This window comes from Corvus cornix, chromosome 5 (assembly GCF_000738735.6).
Source record: "Corvus cornix cornix isolate S_Up_H32 chromosome 5, ASM73873v5, whole genome shotgun sequence".
Lineage (NCBI taxonomy): Eukaryota > Metazoa > Chordata > Aves > Passeriformes > Corvidae > Corvus > Corvus cornix.
In genome coordinates this window covers 52,494,222-52,511,301 of record NC_046335.1, presented here as the reverse complement: position 1 = coordinate 52,511,301, position 17,080 = coordinate 52,494,222, and the positions used below count along the sequence as shown (strand labels likewise).

Below are 17,080 nucleotides of genomic sequence, written 5' to 3'. Positions count from 1 at the left end.
AAAAGGAGGCTCAGAGTGGACCCTATGGCTCTCTGCAACTCCCTGAAAGGAGGCTGTAGCCGCGGAGGGTCGGGCTCTTCTCCCAGGAAATCCGCGACAGGACAAGAGGACATAGCCTCTTGAACTTCCCCTCGTGTGCCAGGGGAGGTTCAGGTTGGACATCAGGAGGAATTTCTCCAAAGAAAAGGTGATTAGACAATGGAACGGGCTGCCCAGGGAGGTGGTGAAGTCACCGTCCCTGGAGGTGTTCAATGAACGACCGGACGTGGCACTCTGTGCCATGGTCTGGTTGACACGGCGGTGTTCGGTCATAGGTTGGACTCGATGACCTCAGAGGTCTTTCCCAACCTAATGGATTCAGTGATGTGTGTGCCTTCTCCGCAGCCGGGCCGAGGAGCGGGCTGCTACCCCGCCGCCCCGCACCGTATTTACCACTACTGAGCGCATCCCCGTTACCGTATATACCCACATGGGTACGCCCAAAAGGCGGTGTTACCGTATTTACTGCCACTAACCCGCCACCACATTTCAAGGACGTGGAGCCCAACACGTGCTCCTGTATACCACGGCAGAGCCGTAATGCCCCGAGAAAAGCGCATGCGCCGTGAGACGGCGGGGGCGGGAGCGCGGCCGCGACCCGGTGGGGTGAGGAGAGGAGGAGCGGCCGGTCCCGCCTCCTTCTCCTCGTCCTGCCCGCGGCTCCCGGTGCTGCCGGTCCCGCCTCCTGCTCCCCGCGGCTCCTGGTGCCGCCGAGGCCTGCCCCGGCCCTGACTCGCCGGGCCCCGGGGCGTCGCGGAGCCATGGCGCAGCGGAGGGCGGCGGAGCGCGGGCCTTGCCAAGCGGCGGCGGCGGAGAGCGCCAGGCACCAGCGGCAGCTTCTGGAAGGTGCCGGGGGCTCGGGGCGGCGGGAGCGGGGGTGACCTCGCCCTGGCATCGGACGGTGCCCGATGCGGCTGTCGGTGCCTCTCGGCGCCTCGGGCATCGGCCCCGTTCCGCGCGGGCTCTGGGGCGGCCGGGCCGGGCCCCTCACGGTGCGTGCGGGGTGAGGCGGCTCCCGCCCTGCGGGAGCCGAAATGGGGCACCGAACCCTTTCCCTTCTGCCCTGCGTGAGGGAACACGCGTGGTTTCATGTCTCTGTGTGTGCGTGTGTGTTTGTGTTATTCCACTACCGGCACAGCTGAAGTATAGAAAGTAGAAGTGCCAGAAAGCGCAGTGGGCTGTGTTTTTCTTTTTTGGCCCTATAAGTTGCTTTTTTAGTTATTTATCCTTTATTTTGCTCCTTGGAGAAGTTGTCAGAATAACCACGGTTACAGTGCACTGGAACAGATTGCCCAAAGAGGGTGTGGAGTCTCCCTCACTGGAGATATTCAAGAATATCCGTGTGGATGCAGTCCTGTTCCATGAGCTCTGGGATGACCCCGCTTGAGCTAGGAGGTTGGACCAGATGACCACTGTGGTCCCTTCCAGCCTGACGGTTCTGCGATTCTGTGGTTGTACCTGCTTTGTGGATGCTCCCTTTGGCCTCGGCTGACCCAGCGCACACCTGTGGGGTCGCACTGACCTTAAACCTAAAAAACCTTAAAGCCCATAAAATTGCTAGCTTGCCCAGCCGGCTCCGTGGGTTTCGTCATCCAGTCGCTGCATTTCACAACAGTGAGGTGTCACCGTGACCCGCTTGAGTGTTGTGTGTTGGCATTGTAGTTGTGCCAGCAGCATCTGCGAGAGAAAACAGCCTCGGCTCTTGGAGTGTTCTTCAGGTGACCCTGGGTGTGAAGCTGGGTGAGCCTCAAAGTGCCTGAGGAGAGAGTGGTTTAATACATGCCCGGTGTGGATGCAGAGAGTACTCAGTGTTCATTTCAGTTTTAAATTCTTGATGTGTGTAGTTGCCTTTGTGTTAATCAGAGTATTGCACTTACGTGGTCATTTTGATAAAAATCTAAGATGCAGAAGAGGCCTAAAATGTCATTGTGTCACTTACTGCACTCCCATTGCTTCCACTATGCTGGAATTTAAGGGCTAATACACACTTATATATACCTATATCCACATGAGTGTAAAATATGTGTAATTCCCAAGACTAGGAACTGTGATCTTTTTATATCACAGGCTGGTGTGTGTGTGTGTTTATATAGGTTTCCTCCTAATGAATGTGTCTCACCTAACTGGCTGTATCTGGTAGTCTTTCATTAGAGGGAAAAATCTGTTAATGAGCAGGTTTCAGAGTTATGTTGTACGTCCTGGAAATTTAACTTCCAAGTTAAATCTCTAGTTAATTAGACTGGCAGAAAATTTCTGGCAAAAAGGAAAACATATGTATGGCTTACGTTGTTTAGCTCTGATTTTTCTCTTTACAAATGTATTTATTAATTAAGGCCTGAATTCTTATGGATCATAGAGATTGACTTCTGTGGGATGTTTGCCAGTGTAAAAGCTTCAAGGTTGTTTGAAAGTTTTCCGGGAATGTGACCGATGTGTGTTATTGAAAGTGTTGGTAGGAAGATGATGTCCACAGAGGGTTTGCTTTAATATTCCCTTAAAGGATAAGTCTGGAATCTGTTGTAAGTTGTGAGGGATTGATTTTTGTTGTTTTGTTTTGGTAGTGCTGGGGGTTTTTTCTAAGTTTGTTTTATGTTTAATTTCAGGGAAAGCTCTTGCAGAAGGTGGATCAGCTCGGACATCACTTCTTATTTTAGTGTCCATCTTCTTATCAGCTGCTTTCCTTATGTTCCTGGTATATAAAAATTTCCCACAACTTAGTGAGTAAGTATGTTACGAAAGTTTAATTTATCAATTATTTATCAAATAATTTGCTTTTCAGTATCAGATCCTGCATGGGGATATGGCACAAAATCAGAGAATTGGTCTTGATCTAAGGTTTCTGTTACACAGTGGAGATCCCGTGTTTTGAGGTGTTACCCTCTAGCACATTATCGGTGTGTCCTTAACCTTCTTCAGATGAGAGTCAGAGTGTGCTTGGTTCAGTCTGGGTTCACTTTAAACTTCCTTGTGTCTTGGTAAAACTGGAGGCTGTCACCAAAGGGGAAATCCTTCTTCCTTCCTAGCTAAACTTTGCCTTCTCTTTTTCACCTTCTTGTTGCACCCAGGACTTGTGTTGGGAAGGCAGGCAGGCTGACAGGTGAAAGCCTGCTTGTCTAACAGTTTTCTTTTCCCTTTTAGTAGTTAATTTTCTGTCTGATTAACTTGCTCAACAAGGTCAGTTTGCAACAGCCTGATCCCTAAGTCTGATACAGAGGAAGCGAAGACACTGAATTGTGCTGCCCAGAGTTGCACCAGATTAAGGTGTGACATGAGATTTTGCCCTTAGAGCTTTATTTGTTTGTGAGGTGAAGTTCTGCCACTCCTGCTGCACTTCAGCTGTTATGACCCCAGCACTCAGGCAACTGCAGTTGGTTTTGGCTGAAACATTGGCTCCTTTCACTTGCCAAGGTTTAGTTTGCTCAATTATTTCTTTTTGGTCAGTACTTGGTAAGAAAAAAAACCTAGAAGAGAAGCACATTATTGTACTGAATAAAAAAAAAAAAAAGGTTGCAAATACCTAAAATTGGGGATTTTCTAATATAAACCACACTGTAAATATTAGGTATTCACCTGAGAGCATTATTACAACAATAATCATGGTTTGTTTGCTGAAGCTGTAATTTAGTGATGTAGTGTATCTAATTATCTCTGTATTCAGTAAGTAATTGTACTACACTGTTTGATTATATTTCCATCATTCCTGCTTTTTTTTTTTTCCTCTCCAGAGAAGAAAGAGAATGTATAAAGGTTCCTAGAGATATGGATGATGCAAAGGCCTTGGGAAAAGTCTTGTCCAAATACAAGGACACATTTTACGTTCAAGTGTTAGTGGCTTATTTTGCCACATATGTTTTGTATCCTTTTTCTGGTATAAAGGGCAGCTTTGATGTAGTCATGCTTCTCTGAAAAAATAAGTGAAAAATACAAATTGATAACTTCCTGGTCATGGGTGAAGTTTAACATACTTTGTTTAATATAGGAGTGTCTACAAAGAGACACAAATATTTTAAAATCTTGGAAATTTAGAAACATTTCTCTCTATTAGGCTTGGTCTCACTTTAGTGTTATGATAACTTTTAAAATAAAGTGAATTTTGAGGTAGAAATTACTGTTTGTTCTAAAGGAAGACTGAGACTGTTGCACTGCTCTTCTTTGAGACATTCAAAGTTCCACATAAGGGTAGTTTGTAGAATATTTAGCAGTATTTCTGAAGGAAAGTATTTTGAGCCATCTTTCATCTCTGCACTGCCCAAATTCAGAAAACCCAATCTCTGTTTTCTTTTAGAGAGATGAATTTCTGAAGTACTTTCTGTGTAGGGAGACACAAAGGCTACCTGTGTTCTGTGTTGACTTCTTTTTCCTGAGTGCTGAATATATTAATTAATCATTAAACACACTCTTAACTGGAACACTTCACTAAAGGTTAATAATTTTAAAGCTGTGGAAGAGGTTTGTTTCACAGTTTTAATGCAGGAGGCTTTCGTAACTCAGGAGAGTCAGCACTGAACGTGCCACTAGTAATTATCCTTCAGCTCATTCTTTTAAAGTATTTCACAAAAAGTTTCATGTTTTCCAAATTATAGATCTATGAAGAAAATGAAAATGTTAGTGTCTATATTAACAAGGAGGAGAATAAATTGGCTCTTTATTGAGCTGCTCTAGGAGCTGATGTGATGACCTTCACTGTCTCAGCAGCAGACTGTGATCAGTTTCTAGGCATGGTACAGTTACCTCTGAACCTTGACATTGCTTAGTGAAAGCTGGACTGACTGTAATGGACTCAGGAAGATGATTGGACTTCCTAATATTTTGGTCAGTTCAACTTGGGTAAAATAGTGTGCAGGTTTTTTTGCTTTATATCTTTTGTATGCAAAGTGAGCAATGCATCATAGTCTCAAGTATGCCTAGCAAGCCTTAAATCCAGCAACCTGCTTGCTTACACTGCAGAATCCTAATTTTTGATTAAAAATTTAAATTTAAAAATTTTTAAATTTCTGACTGAAAGTAGTGGTCAGCTATTGTAGTCAGTGATTACACCAAGCCTATTTGTAAGGAAGTAGTAGCTGCCTTCATATATTTCAGTCTTCCATGAAACTTGTGCTTATGGGCTCAGACAGGCCTGTGAACTTTCCAGAGAGAATATCTGAAATTGCACATCTCTAGTCAACAGTGTAAAATCAGAAGTCTGTGTTTCCTGGAAGTCACAATAAATCCTCTGTGGCAGTTGTAGCGCAGATAAAGAGAAAAATGCAGTCAGCTTTTATTACTTACTGACTTATTTTTTTGTATGTGTAGTGACAAATCTACATCTTGTTGCTCTGTGCTTGCACTTCTTGTGCTATTCCACAAAAGGCATTTTGAAGTAAGGATCTTGAGGGGCCCTGCCTATTTATAGTTTTTCAAGTTGTAATATGTATCCTGACTGCTTTTAAAGTTAGGAGGTGTGTAGCTTTCTAGGAATGTGTTTTCCCTTAACTAAGATGCATCCAGCTTGCAAACATTTGCTATTCCTGGGTCTATATTTCTCAGTATCCTGTCAGGGTTTCTTTATCCCTTTCCACTGGCCTTATTTCTTGTTTGTTTGGTAAGTATGCAAAGTAGTTTGTGAGGGCATATATTTTTATCGATTTGGAGTACAACCAAGCATCTGAGCAGCTTCCTATTGGAAATGATCAGTCTGAAACTGGCATACACTTCAGGTTCTGATGAACTACTGAGTTCTTACTCAGCTCTGCTGCAAGAATTACCCACAAAAATTCACTGTAGCATTGGGTGATGATCCAAAACACTGAGCTGTTTCTCCAGGTTTTCTTAATAATGAAGACATTTGAGTGTGAATCAGCCAGAGTTTCCTTTACTCTAAATTTGTTTAGCATCTGCCAGAACCCAGTCGTAATTTCACAACACAGTTACTGTTGTTTTATTATCACACTACAAAATACATCTGGTTTATAACTGGCTTAAATATGCAAGAAGCTTAGTTTAAGATTTGAAATGTATTTTTTCAACAAGCTTTAATAAGTTATGGGCCAAAGATGCAATCATAATGAGCCTTAGTATTGAAAAGGTAGGGAGGACCCTGTTGTTCAGTTTTCATGTTTGAATTTCTTTAATGGCATTGTGCCTCTTATTTGCAAAGCTTTCACTGTTCAAAGTCTTAAAACTGCAGAAGCACTCGATATTAACTGATAAGTAATCAATGTTGTCTACTTTGAGTGCTAAGATTGATTCAAATGCCTTGGAAATAAACTGTCTTGGGTCAACAGCGTACTTGGGGAGTGTGTACATACTGCTGGAGGAGAGCCCTGATGGAGGCCTGCATAGAAACCTGCTCTAGCCAGGCAGTGTAGTTTATAGGGAAACAAGGCTGACATTAATTAGAGTTTCTGCTCATTTATTGTCTGTTTTGATTTTTTTTCAGTGCTCAGGACTTGGAGCTTCCTTTTGCTATATGCTTTCATACCTAGTGGGACGTCCTGTTGTGTACAGATATTTAACAGAAAAAGCAGTAAAATGGTCAGAACAGGTACGGTTTCTAGAGATGCTGGAACTTACGATACAAGATGTGTCGTGGAATAGCATGGAAAACTAAGAGGTCTTGTGCTCATGTATGTCATTACACAGAAGGGATTCTGGAAGTATTCCTGATTTTATATTTCCCATGAGAAATTTGTTCTTACCTAGGAAGTGTTTGCAACTGATCACCCCCCTGGTTTATTTAGTGTCAATAGGAAACCTCTCCAGTTATAGATAATTTCAAGTAATTGCTCTCTAAGTATCAGGACTAATGAAAGCTGGGTTTGTATTTTTGTGTTGGAGGAACCTGTAGCTGTATGTCTGATTGAGAAACATTAATTTGAAGATGTTATTGTAGTTGGAGCATTTAGAAACGTTCTCTTACAGTATCTGGTAACATTAATTTCAGCAAGTCTTGATTGTGAGGTGAACCTAAAGGTTTTGCAGTACAGAAATACAGTGTGATTTGTACTTGACCCTATGTGTCTTTCTTTGATACTCTGAAACATTCAAACAATTTTTTTTTTTTTTTGGCAAGTATGAAGCACCTGTACTCTGGTCAAGATTTTTTTGAGTTACATAAAAATGCTTTAAACTTGTTCCTCATTAGATAAGATCTGGAGCTGTCTGGCACAACTGACCTTGTTAGGTTATATACTATTATTTTGACTCTTGACCCAAGTAAATCTTCATATTGCAGTATAATCTTGAGACTATTCTGAGCAGCAAATGGTTACTATTGCCATTAGTAGAACTGAGCATGTGATTTAAAATTGCACGTGCAGCTCATATCTCACTGTGTCCAGGTTAATTGGACTGTATCATGCTTGTGTATTGAGGTTAAGCCATTTTATATGCAGCATTAATCAATATTTAAATATTTCTCCTGCGTTAAGATTTAAGAAACCCACAGTGCTCCTGATTTTGGTGTTACAGTTAAATTTAAATTTGGCTAAAGCTGCAAAACAGGGTTGTGACTGGGGTGAGCTGCCATGTGAGATTTCAGGTGGAATTGCAATCAGACCAGATTTGTTTTCAACTGTTTGAGGCTTAATCTTAGTGCAGGTCTGCTAGGATGGGCCAGAACTGTGGACGCTTGGCTATCCTTGCAGCTTGGCTTGAGGTCACACTTGTCTGGAAAGACTGATGTGCTAGAGACAGGCTGGAAGGAGAAGAGGCTTTGTTGTAGCATTGGTGTAAGGAGCTAGGCTAGACCTAAAAACATAATTAATACTGTAGATGAAGTTGGAGCTGTTGTTGCTGCTGGGTAAATGTTAATGCTGGGCTCTATAGCCTATGGGGAGACTGGCTTTGGAACTGTGCTGGGAGCAGCCACCTCATGAAGTTCAGAGCTGGGACCTGGCTGAGTTTCCAAGTGAGGAATATAGCTGTGTTTGAAGCTTGATCACAGGTTAGGACAGAATGGATTGAGGAACAAACTTCCTTGCTAGTTGCTGCAAAAGCTTTAGGAATGAGATTAGAGACTGGCTGTGTTGACTGGGCCAGAATTAGACAGAGGTGATGTGCTGAAGTTAGAGTAAGGCCTGTGGCTCTGCCTATGACTTACTTGCTGCTTGAGTTAGCTGAGTCAGTCAGACACATCACCACTGTGCTCTGTCACACACAGCTATTTCCAGGGTGATCTCAGTACTATCTAACAGGTGATTCACTTCCCCACATCACGCATTTTTAACTGATTTTTATGTTTACAACATGTAAATGTCTACAAAAGACAGGGATAAAAAACCCCTTTAAACCTCTATGGTTGTGTATTTTCAAGGCAGGGATTTTTTAACCAAATGTTTGGTTTTTCTTTTTTGGCAGGTTGAACGACATAGAGAACATCTCATTAACTACATAATATTTTTGAGAATAACACCTTTCCTTCCCAACTGGTTTATCAATATCACATCTCCTGTAATCAATGTGCCATTGAAAGTGTTTTTCATTGGCACTTTCCTAGGTAAGAGTTGTGGCTCGTGAGCCACAGTTTGGGGTGGCCAGAAGAAGGGGTATACACTATAGATTTTTTAATTGGCATATTTTTGCACATACTTTTTAATCTGGTTGGGAAACAATCCAGTATTTTTCCTTTATGAACTTAAAATCAGTTTGAAAGGAGAACTTGAAATCTGCAGAGCCTAAAGAGCAGAGATTATTTGCCTGTTCTCCTGTATTTGAGTTTGCATTAAAAATATTAAGAATGGCATAAAACTAGTTCTTTTGATAAGGGGTTTTTGTCTTTGAATTCTGTATTTACAGCCCTCTTAAAAAAAAAAAAGTACAAGACAACAAATTCTCAAGATTTTGGTGTTAAAATTTGGATGACTAATTATGGCTTTTTTCACCCTAACAAGCTGTTTTTTCATCCTTTCCTTGCTCCAGGTGTAGCACCACCGTCTTTTGTAGCCATTAAGGCAGGAACAACGCTGTACCAGCTTACAACAGCAGGGGAAGCTGTTTCCTGGAACTCTGTTTTTGTTCTCATGATTCTAGCCATCCTCTCCATCCTACCAGCTCTCTTCCAGAAGAAACTGAAACAGAAGTTTGAATAAGGATCAAACTGGACCAGAATTTCCCATATTTCATCTCAGGATCAGCACTTCTGATATTTGTATATTTGCTTTTCTATTGGATCTTAAGCAATTAAAGGGGAGGCTTGTAATTGATAAGAATGTCTTTAAATGAGCACATGTCCTTAAATGGAAGGAAGTGTGTTCAGAAATGTACTGCATATAGTTTTGTAACCAAACCACCAGTGTTTTATTTTGGGAGGGTGTGTATGTGGCCCTCAGGATGAGGGAAGTGAGAATATAGATGTAACATTTTGCTCTAGTTATGTGCAGAGCAAAAATTGTAATGTAGACATAAACTACAGGTGATGCTTTCTAACACTTGCAGGAAAAAGCCCTGAATTATTCAGTCCAACTTTATAACATTGTCTGTAGGCTTGCATGTGATCTGGTCTGAGTGCATTTCTCACTAACAATATTTTCCTTCTTTTTTGCCTTGGGGAGTTTCAAAATAATATAATGGTGCTCACTCAGAAACAAAGGTTCTTTGCAGTACTTTAACTACAATATTATTCTCATCCTGGTTGTTTACTTCTATTTATTAGTGCTGTATGGAATTAAATACTTGAACCTACATCTGCTTTACTTACTGGGTTAACAAAGGCAAAGTGTCACATCATTCCCTCTTGGCCCCTGTAAAATTTTATTCTGGGAGCAGATACAGGAAGGGAGGGAGCAGCTTAGAATTCTTATCTTGGCTAGCTGATGATTTTTAAGTTCTAATTTTCATTTTTTTAGTGTTGATTATTTTGCCATTATTTCACTTGCATAGATTTATCCTGCCAACTTAAGAAAGTGATCATATGGTTATGTAAAACTTGCAGTTCTCAAGTGATTTAAAAATGCTTAAGCAGTGTAATATTACCATTTCTCAAGCAATATGTAGAGTATAAAATTTCTCATTGCAGCTTGATTAGCTAAAAGAAATGTCAGGTACACAAACTGGTGCAGTTCCTATCAAACAGCTGATCCCAAATAATGTTCAGAGCACCATGGAACAGCAGGCTCTTGTGTCGGTGTATATAAAAATGGGGGGTTCCATTGTCTGCCAGGTCAGTGACTGGCAATGGGCAACCAGCCATGACTCGCCTTCAGCAGAACTCTGTGTGTTCTCTCAGTAAGGTACAAGATACCTCCCCTTGTGCTTCCAGCTGTGGTAGTTTGTTGTCTTGTCAGTGGAACCCCATAAACCAAGGCCCTGGTCAGGAGCTGGGGAGCACACTCGCGTTTTATCCTACTGAAACCAGTGCTGCTCATGCGGTTTAAGCTGATGCCCCTGCAGTGTCTCCCTGAAAAGGGAGTTGACACAGCAGCATGTGCTCCAGTTCCAGGGTTTATTTGTCCGTGTCCTCGTGTTAACTCATGATCATATCATAGATCTTTGAGATGTTCATGAATGTGATAATGTAAAAGGTACTGGTACCTTTAAAGGGTTTATTCATTCTTGTAACATAATGTTAATTGACTGCTTCGTTTCATCACAGTATTACTTGTAAATATATAGTAATATTGATTGACCATTTGTCTTTTATTTAAATCCAGGCTGCACAGTAAATGATATTTTTTACATAAGTATATAAAGGAATTTATATCAGTTCTGTTTGCAAGTTTATTGTAAGATCATTCAGCTTCAGCAATTCTTTTGTTATTTAGAATTTACTCTAAAAGTGTACTTTGGCATTTAACACTGAACAGTGATTCCTTTTATTGCTGCCATTCTAATCTCCAGCGCTCCTCTACCCAGGGGATTTATTCCATAGTAAACCTGGATGTGAATTGAGCCATGTGAGCAAGGGTCCCACGGACTACTGAGAGTGAAGCTGCTGTAGATTTACAGCCTGCTTTTCTGCAGAGTTAACTTTTCAGGCAGATGAACTCTCAGAATAAATTACCTACTACTTATTTTCCAGTGGCTTTTCTCAAAATTTGTCTCAATTCTTGGTCAGTAACAGAAGCTGTTTTAAAATCCCTCCCATGCTGTGTAAAGCCAATGTTTTGGTGGAACCTTCTCACTAAAGAAGGAACTGAAATCTCCTTCAATCTAATGTGACTTGTGCTATCACTTGACATTTTCACTGAGTTCTGTTTCACTATGGAGATGGGGATCAGGCTTTGTTACTGAAAACCTGTTGTGTTTCAGCCACAAGACTGGCTTCCCATCATAATAACTAAAAGCCTTAAGACCTTAAAAAGGTTCAAAATAGGGTTCTTTACTTTTTCAAAACCTTAGCATTTTTTTTAAACCCATCTCTTCTGTGTTTATCTTCAGCTGCCAGCAGCCTGAGGTGCTTTCCTATCCCATGAGGACTTGTGAGGGTTGTGAAGAGTAAGGCAGGCATTGTGGAAAGCAAAAAAAGCACTGTGTTGTGGAGTACTGTACTAGCCTACTGTTTCCTTTAGGAAATCCAGAAAGTGATCCAAGAGAGAGCCATAACATTTCAACAGAAAAATAGTGGCTACCATGGAACAAACCAGGACATCAGAAAGATGTAGCTTTGTTTTTTAATTGCAAGGGATTTTGAGCTGTTAGGTGACCTGTTTATCTTTTGGAATTTTTTTGGTGATACCTGCATGACATCATTACTAAGTGTCTCTTGCCATTTGATAATAAAGCTGTTATATAAAATATGAAACACTGCACTTTTTGAGTATAATGAAGCATGCTGAGTTTCCCACTAAGCCTAATTTTTTATTAACCTGTTTAAAAGGGGTGAGTCCTTCCTCAACGGTATTTTTAGTCATTGATTAAAAATTAAACTGAGCTGATTACATCTGTAGATGAGATTAATTCTGTTTCTACCTTTATTTCAAATTAAGTAGGTAAACTTGACTTCCTTTTCTCTCTGAAATTAATTTCTTGCATACAGCAGTAATTTTGAAAATTTTTCTGGTTTGCAGTGGAAGGCAACTGGGTCTAACTTCTGTCTCTTCAAATACAACTATTTGCATAAAGTACCTTTTTTTCCCCATTAATCTCTTATGGAAGGCCCCTGTGCCAAAGTTATTTCAGCTTCATTTACCTTCCCTTAATATTCTGTCAAGGCCAGTTTATGACATGTTTTTTTTGCCTTGTATAGAAAACTTGCTGAAAGGGTGAGACAGAAGAAGTAAAAGTTAAAAATGAGAAGCTTTTGTTCATGCACAGTGCTGTTATGCAAAGTCAAAACATGGGGTTTTTTTAGGCAGCTGAAGATTTTTGTGTGTTCCTGAGAATTTTCATCATGCGTAGTTTCCTTCTGTGATAGTGTGGGGTTTGGGAACCCTATAGTTTAGTATGGCAGTACACTAAGAGGGAAATAAAAAAGGGTTTTGATGGGAAAGTGGGATCCAGAGCATGTTTTTCAAATTTCCATCAAAGAAAAGTGAATACTCCAACTATTTTTATGACCAATTGATGTCTTGCAATGACAGACATTTATAACCCTCAGCTGGTGGCTTTATAGCTCCAGGTCACCCAAACTGAAAGAAGTTACAGCCTTTTAGTACTGGCAATTAATATAAATAATGGCATAATATATTTACTAACATACCATAGCTCCCCTGCCAGTTCTTAAAAATGCTCCACCTAGTGTGATAATTCCCATTTCCTTGTTTTATAGTACACAAGAAGAATCTGGGTCTGGATTATGAGAGCTCAAGTCAATGACTGGTGTATATGTGAGAAGCCTCATAAAAGCTCCTTTCTGCAGATAGTCTTCCAAACACAAGAGAATTCTGCTCCTGTGCAGCTGTGGGGCTTCAAAAGTCTCCTCATAGCTGTAAAAGGTTAGTAGGGCCTGCTAGGCCCTCAAGAGGGCTGGGAATGCTGCAGTGGGAAATAGCTTTTAAAATTCTGCCTCAGAACTGGGATCTAATGTTAAACTCATAACTCCTGATTTTTCCTTTACAACCTAGCCTTGAGGAGTTGTATCTAAAACCTGGAATTTGCAATGTTTACTGTACTTGGAAGAATTCCATGTCATGAAGAAGTATTCTGAGCAGATCACTAAATCATTCTATGTTTGACTCTTTGTTCTGTGTTAAACTAATTTCTCATGGCTGAGAATGATAAACTTCCAGTCTACCCTGAACTTGTGCAGGAGCTGCTTCTCCAGCTGGATCCGTCTAAGTCTATGGGGCCTGATGGGATTCATCCAAGAGCAAAGAGCTGGCTGGTGTCATCAAGAGACCTCTCTCAATGATGTCTGAATCTTGGGAATCTGGAGAGGTCCCAGTCTACTGGAAGCTGGCAAACATTTTCCTGGTTTTCAAGAAGGGCAAGAAGGATGACCATGCAAACTACAGGCCTGTCAGTCTCACTTCAGTGCCTGATAAAATTATGGAGATGATTCAGTAAAGCTTTTGATGCTGTCTCTCACAGTATCCCTCTGGACAAAATGTCCAGCACTCAGCTGGGTAAACACATCATGGGACGGGTCAGTAACTGGCTCATGGGTCGGGCACAAAGGGTTGTAGTGAATGGAGTGACGTTACTAGTGGGTCCTGTCACTAATGGGGTTCTGTAGGGTTCTGTCCTCGGCCCAGTTCTCTTCAACATCTTCATTAATGACCTGGACGCAGGACTGGAAGGAGTACTAACTAAATTTGCTGGCTATACTAAATTTGGAGCAGCTGTTGATTCCCACGAGGGCAGAGGCCCTGCAGAGAGACCATGACAAGGGCTGGATGATCACCAACTGTATGAAGTTTAATAAAGACAAGTGCTGGATTCTGTACCTTGGTATGGAGCAACCCTGGATGTACGGACAGACTGGGGAAGGAGATGCTGGAGAGCAGCACCATAGAAAGGGACCTGGGGGTCATAGTTGTTGGTAAAATGAGCATCAGTCCGTAGCGTGGGCTTCTGGAGCTGGGGAGAAGAGGGACAATGCTGCAGGTGGGAGTGTGGGAAATGTTCCACACCCTGAAGTGCCAGTTCTGCTCTGATCTGTGCCCTGATGTGTGAGATGATCCGCTGTGCAGGCTCTATTCCACAAGCCTGTTGTGTAGATGTCACACCAAATGCATTGTCAATAAGCAGCCAGATTCAAGTATCTGGTTTTGCCGGCTGGAGAGGATTGCTTTAATGGTAAAAGTCACTGATTGGATTTTTGTTTTCTTAAAGAATCTGGGGTAAATATCTTAATCAGAGTCCATCAGCACTCTGACAACTGGAGCAATTTGTTTGTGCTTTGAGCTCTGTTAGCTTTTGAAGCTTAGCTTATCTTGGGAAACAGCTGCCCAGAAAAAAAAGGAGATACCCTATTTCAGACTTCTTCGATTCTCTGAGCAAAGTTGAATGGAACTGTAAGTTGCTGTTGTGGTTTCTTACTGCTCAGTAAATAAACTCCTCCAATAACCATGACTGGGATTGCTGGCAAAGTAAATCTGAATTAAGTAATATGATGAATACTCAAGATATCTTCACACCAAGTTCAATATTCTTTGCTATTTTAAAGACTTCATTCTCTTTCACTTAAGGTTTGAGCTTGAAAATACAAGTCTTTGCCATAAAAAACAGCAGCTGCATCAACATTGATAATCTTGCCAAAGACAATGAATCTTTTAAATCTCTTCCTATTTACTAATATGTCTTTATGATTATCTGGCTAAAGAATCCTAGTTTCCACAGAATTCACAATTCCACAGATTTTCTCAACATCATAAAGAATACTTTCAAGAATTCAAAATGGAGTCTAGAGTGTCGTTGTCTTACTCAAGGACTAATCTAAGCCATTTGTAAAGTTTCCTGACAGAGTTGCCGTATTTCGGGTGTTTCCTGTGATGGGAACATTGGTCAAGAAGACTGACAGATTAAAGCCATTGGCCTTTGAATTAGATGTCACAGATGCTCTTTGTGGTCACTAGGCAAGAGTATTTCAGAAATGAAATAATGGGGGAGGAAAAAGATACAATGGAAAAGAGACAGTGACTGAGAAAATGGGAGGAGAAGGCTGTAGCTGTTCAGGTACATTGCTGGATGCAGAGATTAGAGAGGGACTACGCTGTAAATTGGCTTGGAACACAGAGAATTTATCTGACAAAGTAGGAGAGAGCTTTCCACAGCAAAAATTTGGGTTAACATTTTGTTGGTTCTGGTTTGTGCAGTTCCACCCATCTTGTTCCTTTCTTGTAGCAATTCAAAGTGAATCTGAGTTTCTTCTGAGATTCTCCTTTTAAAAAAAAATATTTCTTGTCCCTTACTCTGTTGCATAGCAAGGCATGTGTGCATTTAATTATTGTTGCTCAACAGTATCTCTGGTAAACCTCTGTTTACTTACTGGCCCTGTTAACTTTATGTACTGAATATTTACTAAATACATGGTTATTTCTGGAACAGTTAAGGTGCAAGAACAATTTTTTATTTCCCCATTTTACTCTTTATTTGACAAAAAGCCCCTGCCAATATCTGTGCTGTTTCTCTAGACTTTCTTGCAAGTCCTTCTAAGACCCTCAGGCTATGGCTTTTGTCATAAGGGTTGAACTACAGTTCAGGCTTATTTGAAAGAAGTTCACCACGTGCTGAATACATTGTCCTTTACCACACTGAAAGCAGATTGAGAAGACAAATGTGCAAAAAAATGGCTAGAGAACACAGCAGAGTAAGAGCAACCAGATTTAGCTATTTCTGTTCTCTGTTGTGTCTTCCACACACCACCAGGCAGGCTCAACACAATCTAACTGTGCTTTTTGTAGAGTAAACTCAAGCCTTTCACTCTAATACTGCTCCTACCCTGACACCTTTATTGAAATCTTTCCCTCAAGTTGAATAGTGCTTAAAAACTGACCTCTCAGTCAAATCTAAGCAACACTTTCCTTCACTGATAACCCATTCTCGGGCCCATACAGTCCTAATCAAGTGACCACTGATACCACCAGTGCTATCCTAACAGTTTTTCCTGGTTCCCAGAAGGATGTCCAGCTGTCCACAACTCACTGGGCAGAGTGGCCTAAGAGTTTAGTTGTTGTGCTTCAAAAGGCTGTAAAATATTGGCAGTGAAGTCTTCTTATATGTGCCGCTGTTTCTAGTCCCTGCAGAGAACTCGGTCTGTCTTGGCAATGGAAAGTCGCATAAATGAGGTTTCCTATGCTTGGTAGTGTGTTAAGTTAGATCAGTGTCTGATCAATTCAGCATTATGGATGCAACCTTAACTACTTGGTTAGTCCTGGAAAATAATCATTAAGTACTGCAAAGTTTTAATCTCTCCTCTTATAAGCCCCATAAGATAGGGAAGGATTCTGATGCAAATGCCACAAATAGAGAACGGAGAGAGGAGAGGAAGGGGAACTGCTTACAGACCTAATTTTAGGCTAGCAAGGCCATCCCAGGTGCCTCTACAGCCAGAGGAAAAAGCATTCTCAAGGCAGGGCATGGGTTCCTGTCACTTATCCCTCAGCAGCTCAGTTCGGGTCATCCTTCCCAGGGCTTGTTCTCCTCTCCATGCTGAGCCAGAGGGGAGAGTGGATTTCACTCTGTGCAAGCCCAACTGTTAAGAGAGATGTGTGTGATGTTAATCCAAATAAGAAAAAGAAAACAACCTTAAAGCCAAACAATCCCTAAAGCATTTCCCTGCAAACACAGCTGCTTCACAAAGCCGTGGAGTCACGACAGCCACCGGGGCCACGGGGATGGGAAGATGGAGGAGACAGGAGGACGCAAGCCCAGAGGTGCTTTCAGAGCAGCATCAGGCTGACGTGTGCCTGAGTGAGCAGCCCTGGCAGCACCTTCCTGGCCTCTGACTGCATCCAGTTCTGGGTTCCTCAGCACAAGAGAGACATGGAGCACCTGCAGTGGGTCCAGTGGAGACTACAAAATTGATCAAGGGACTGGAGCACCTCTCCTGTGAGGAGAGACTGGGGGAACTGGGCCTGGACACAACACGTTGGACTTGATCTCAGAGGTCTTTTTCAACCTAATTGATTCTGTGCTTCTGTTCAGCCTCGAGAAGACTGGGAGGGGACCTCATCAATGT

At 41.7% G+C, this 17,080-nt stretch overlaps 1 protein-coding gene across 2 annotated transcripts; it reads left to right on the top strand.

Moving 5' to 3' along the window:
- Positions 1 to 616: 616 nt before the first annotated feature.
- TMEM41B (transmembrane protein 41B) lies at positions 617 to 13,138 on the top strand. 2 transcript variants are annotated; one of them, XR_005602009.1, is made up of 8 exons: positions 617 to 885; positions 2,643 to 2,760; positions 3,765 to 3,893; positions 5,530 to 5,623; positions 6,461 to 6,565; positions 8,380 to 8,518; positions 8,941 to 12,893; positions 13,023 to 13,138. XR_005602009.1 is itself a non-coding variant. In XM_039552678.1 (7 exons), exons 1-7 carry the CDS (start codon positions 801 to 803, stop codon positions 9,108 to 9,110), a joined length of 840 nt encoding a protein of 279 aa, XP_039408612.1. In that variant the 5' UTR covers positions 617 to 800; the 3' UTR covers positions 9,111 to 13,138. The 2 variants fall into 2 exon arrangements, 1 of the variants encoding a protein (XP_039408612.1); XM_039552678.1 differs by having other exon boundaries at positions 8,941 to 13,138.
- Positions 13,139 to 17,080: the final 3,942 nt, after the last annotated feature.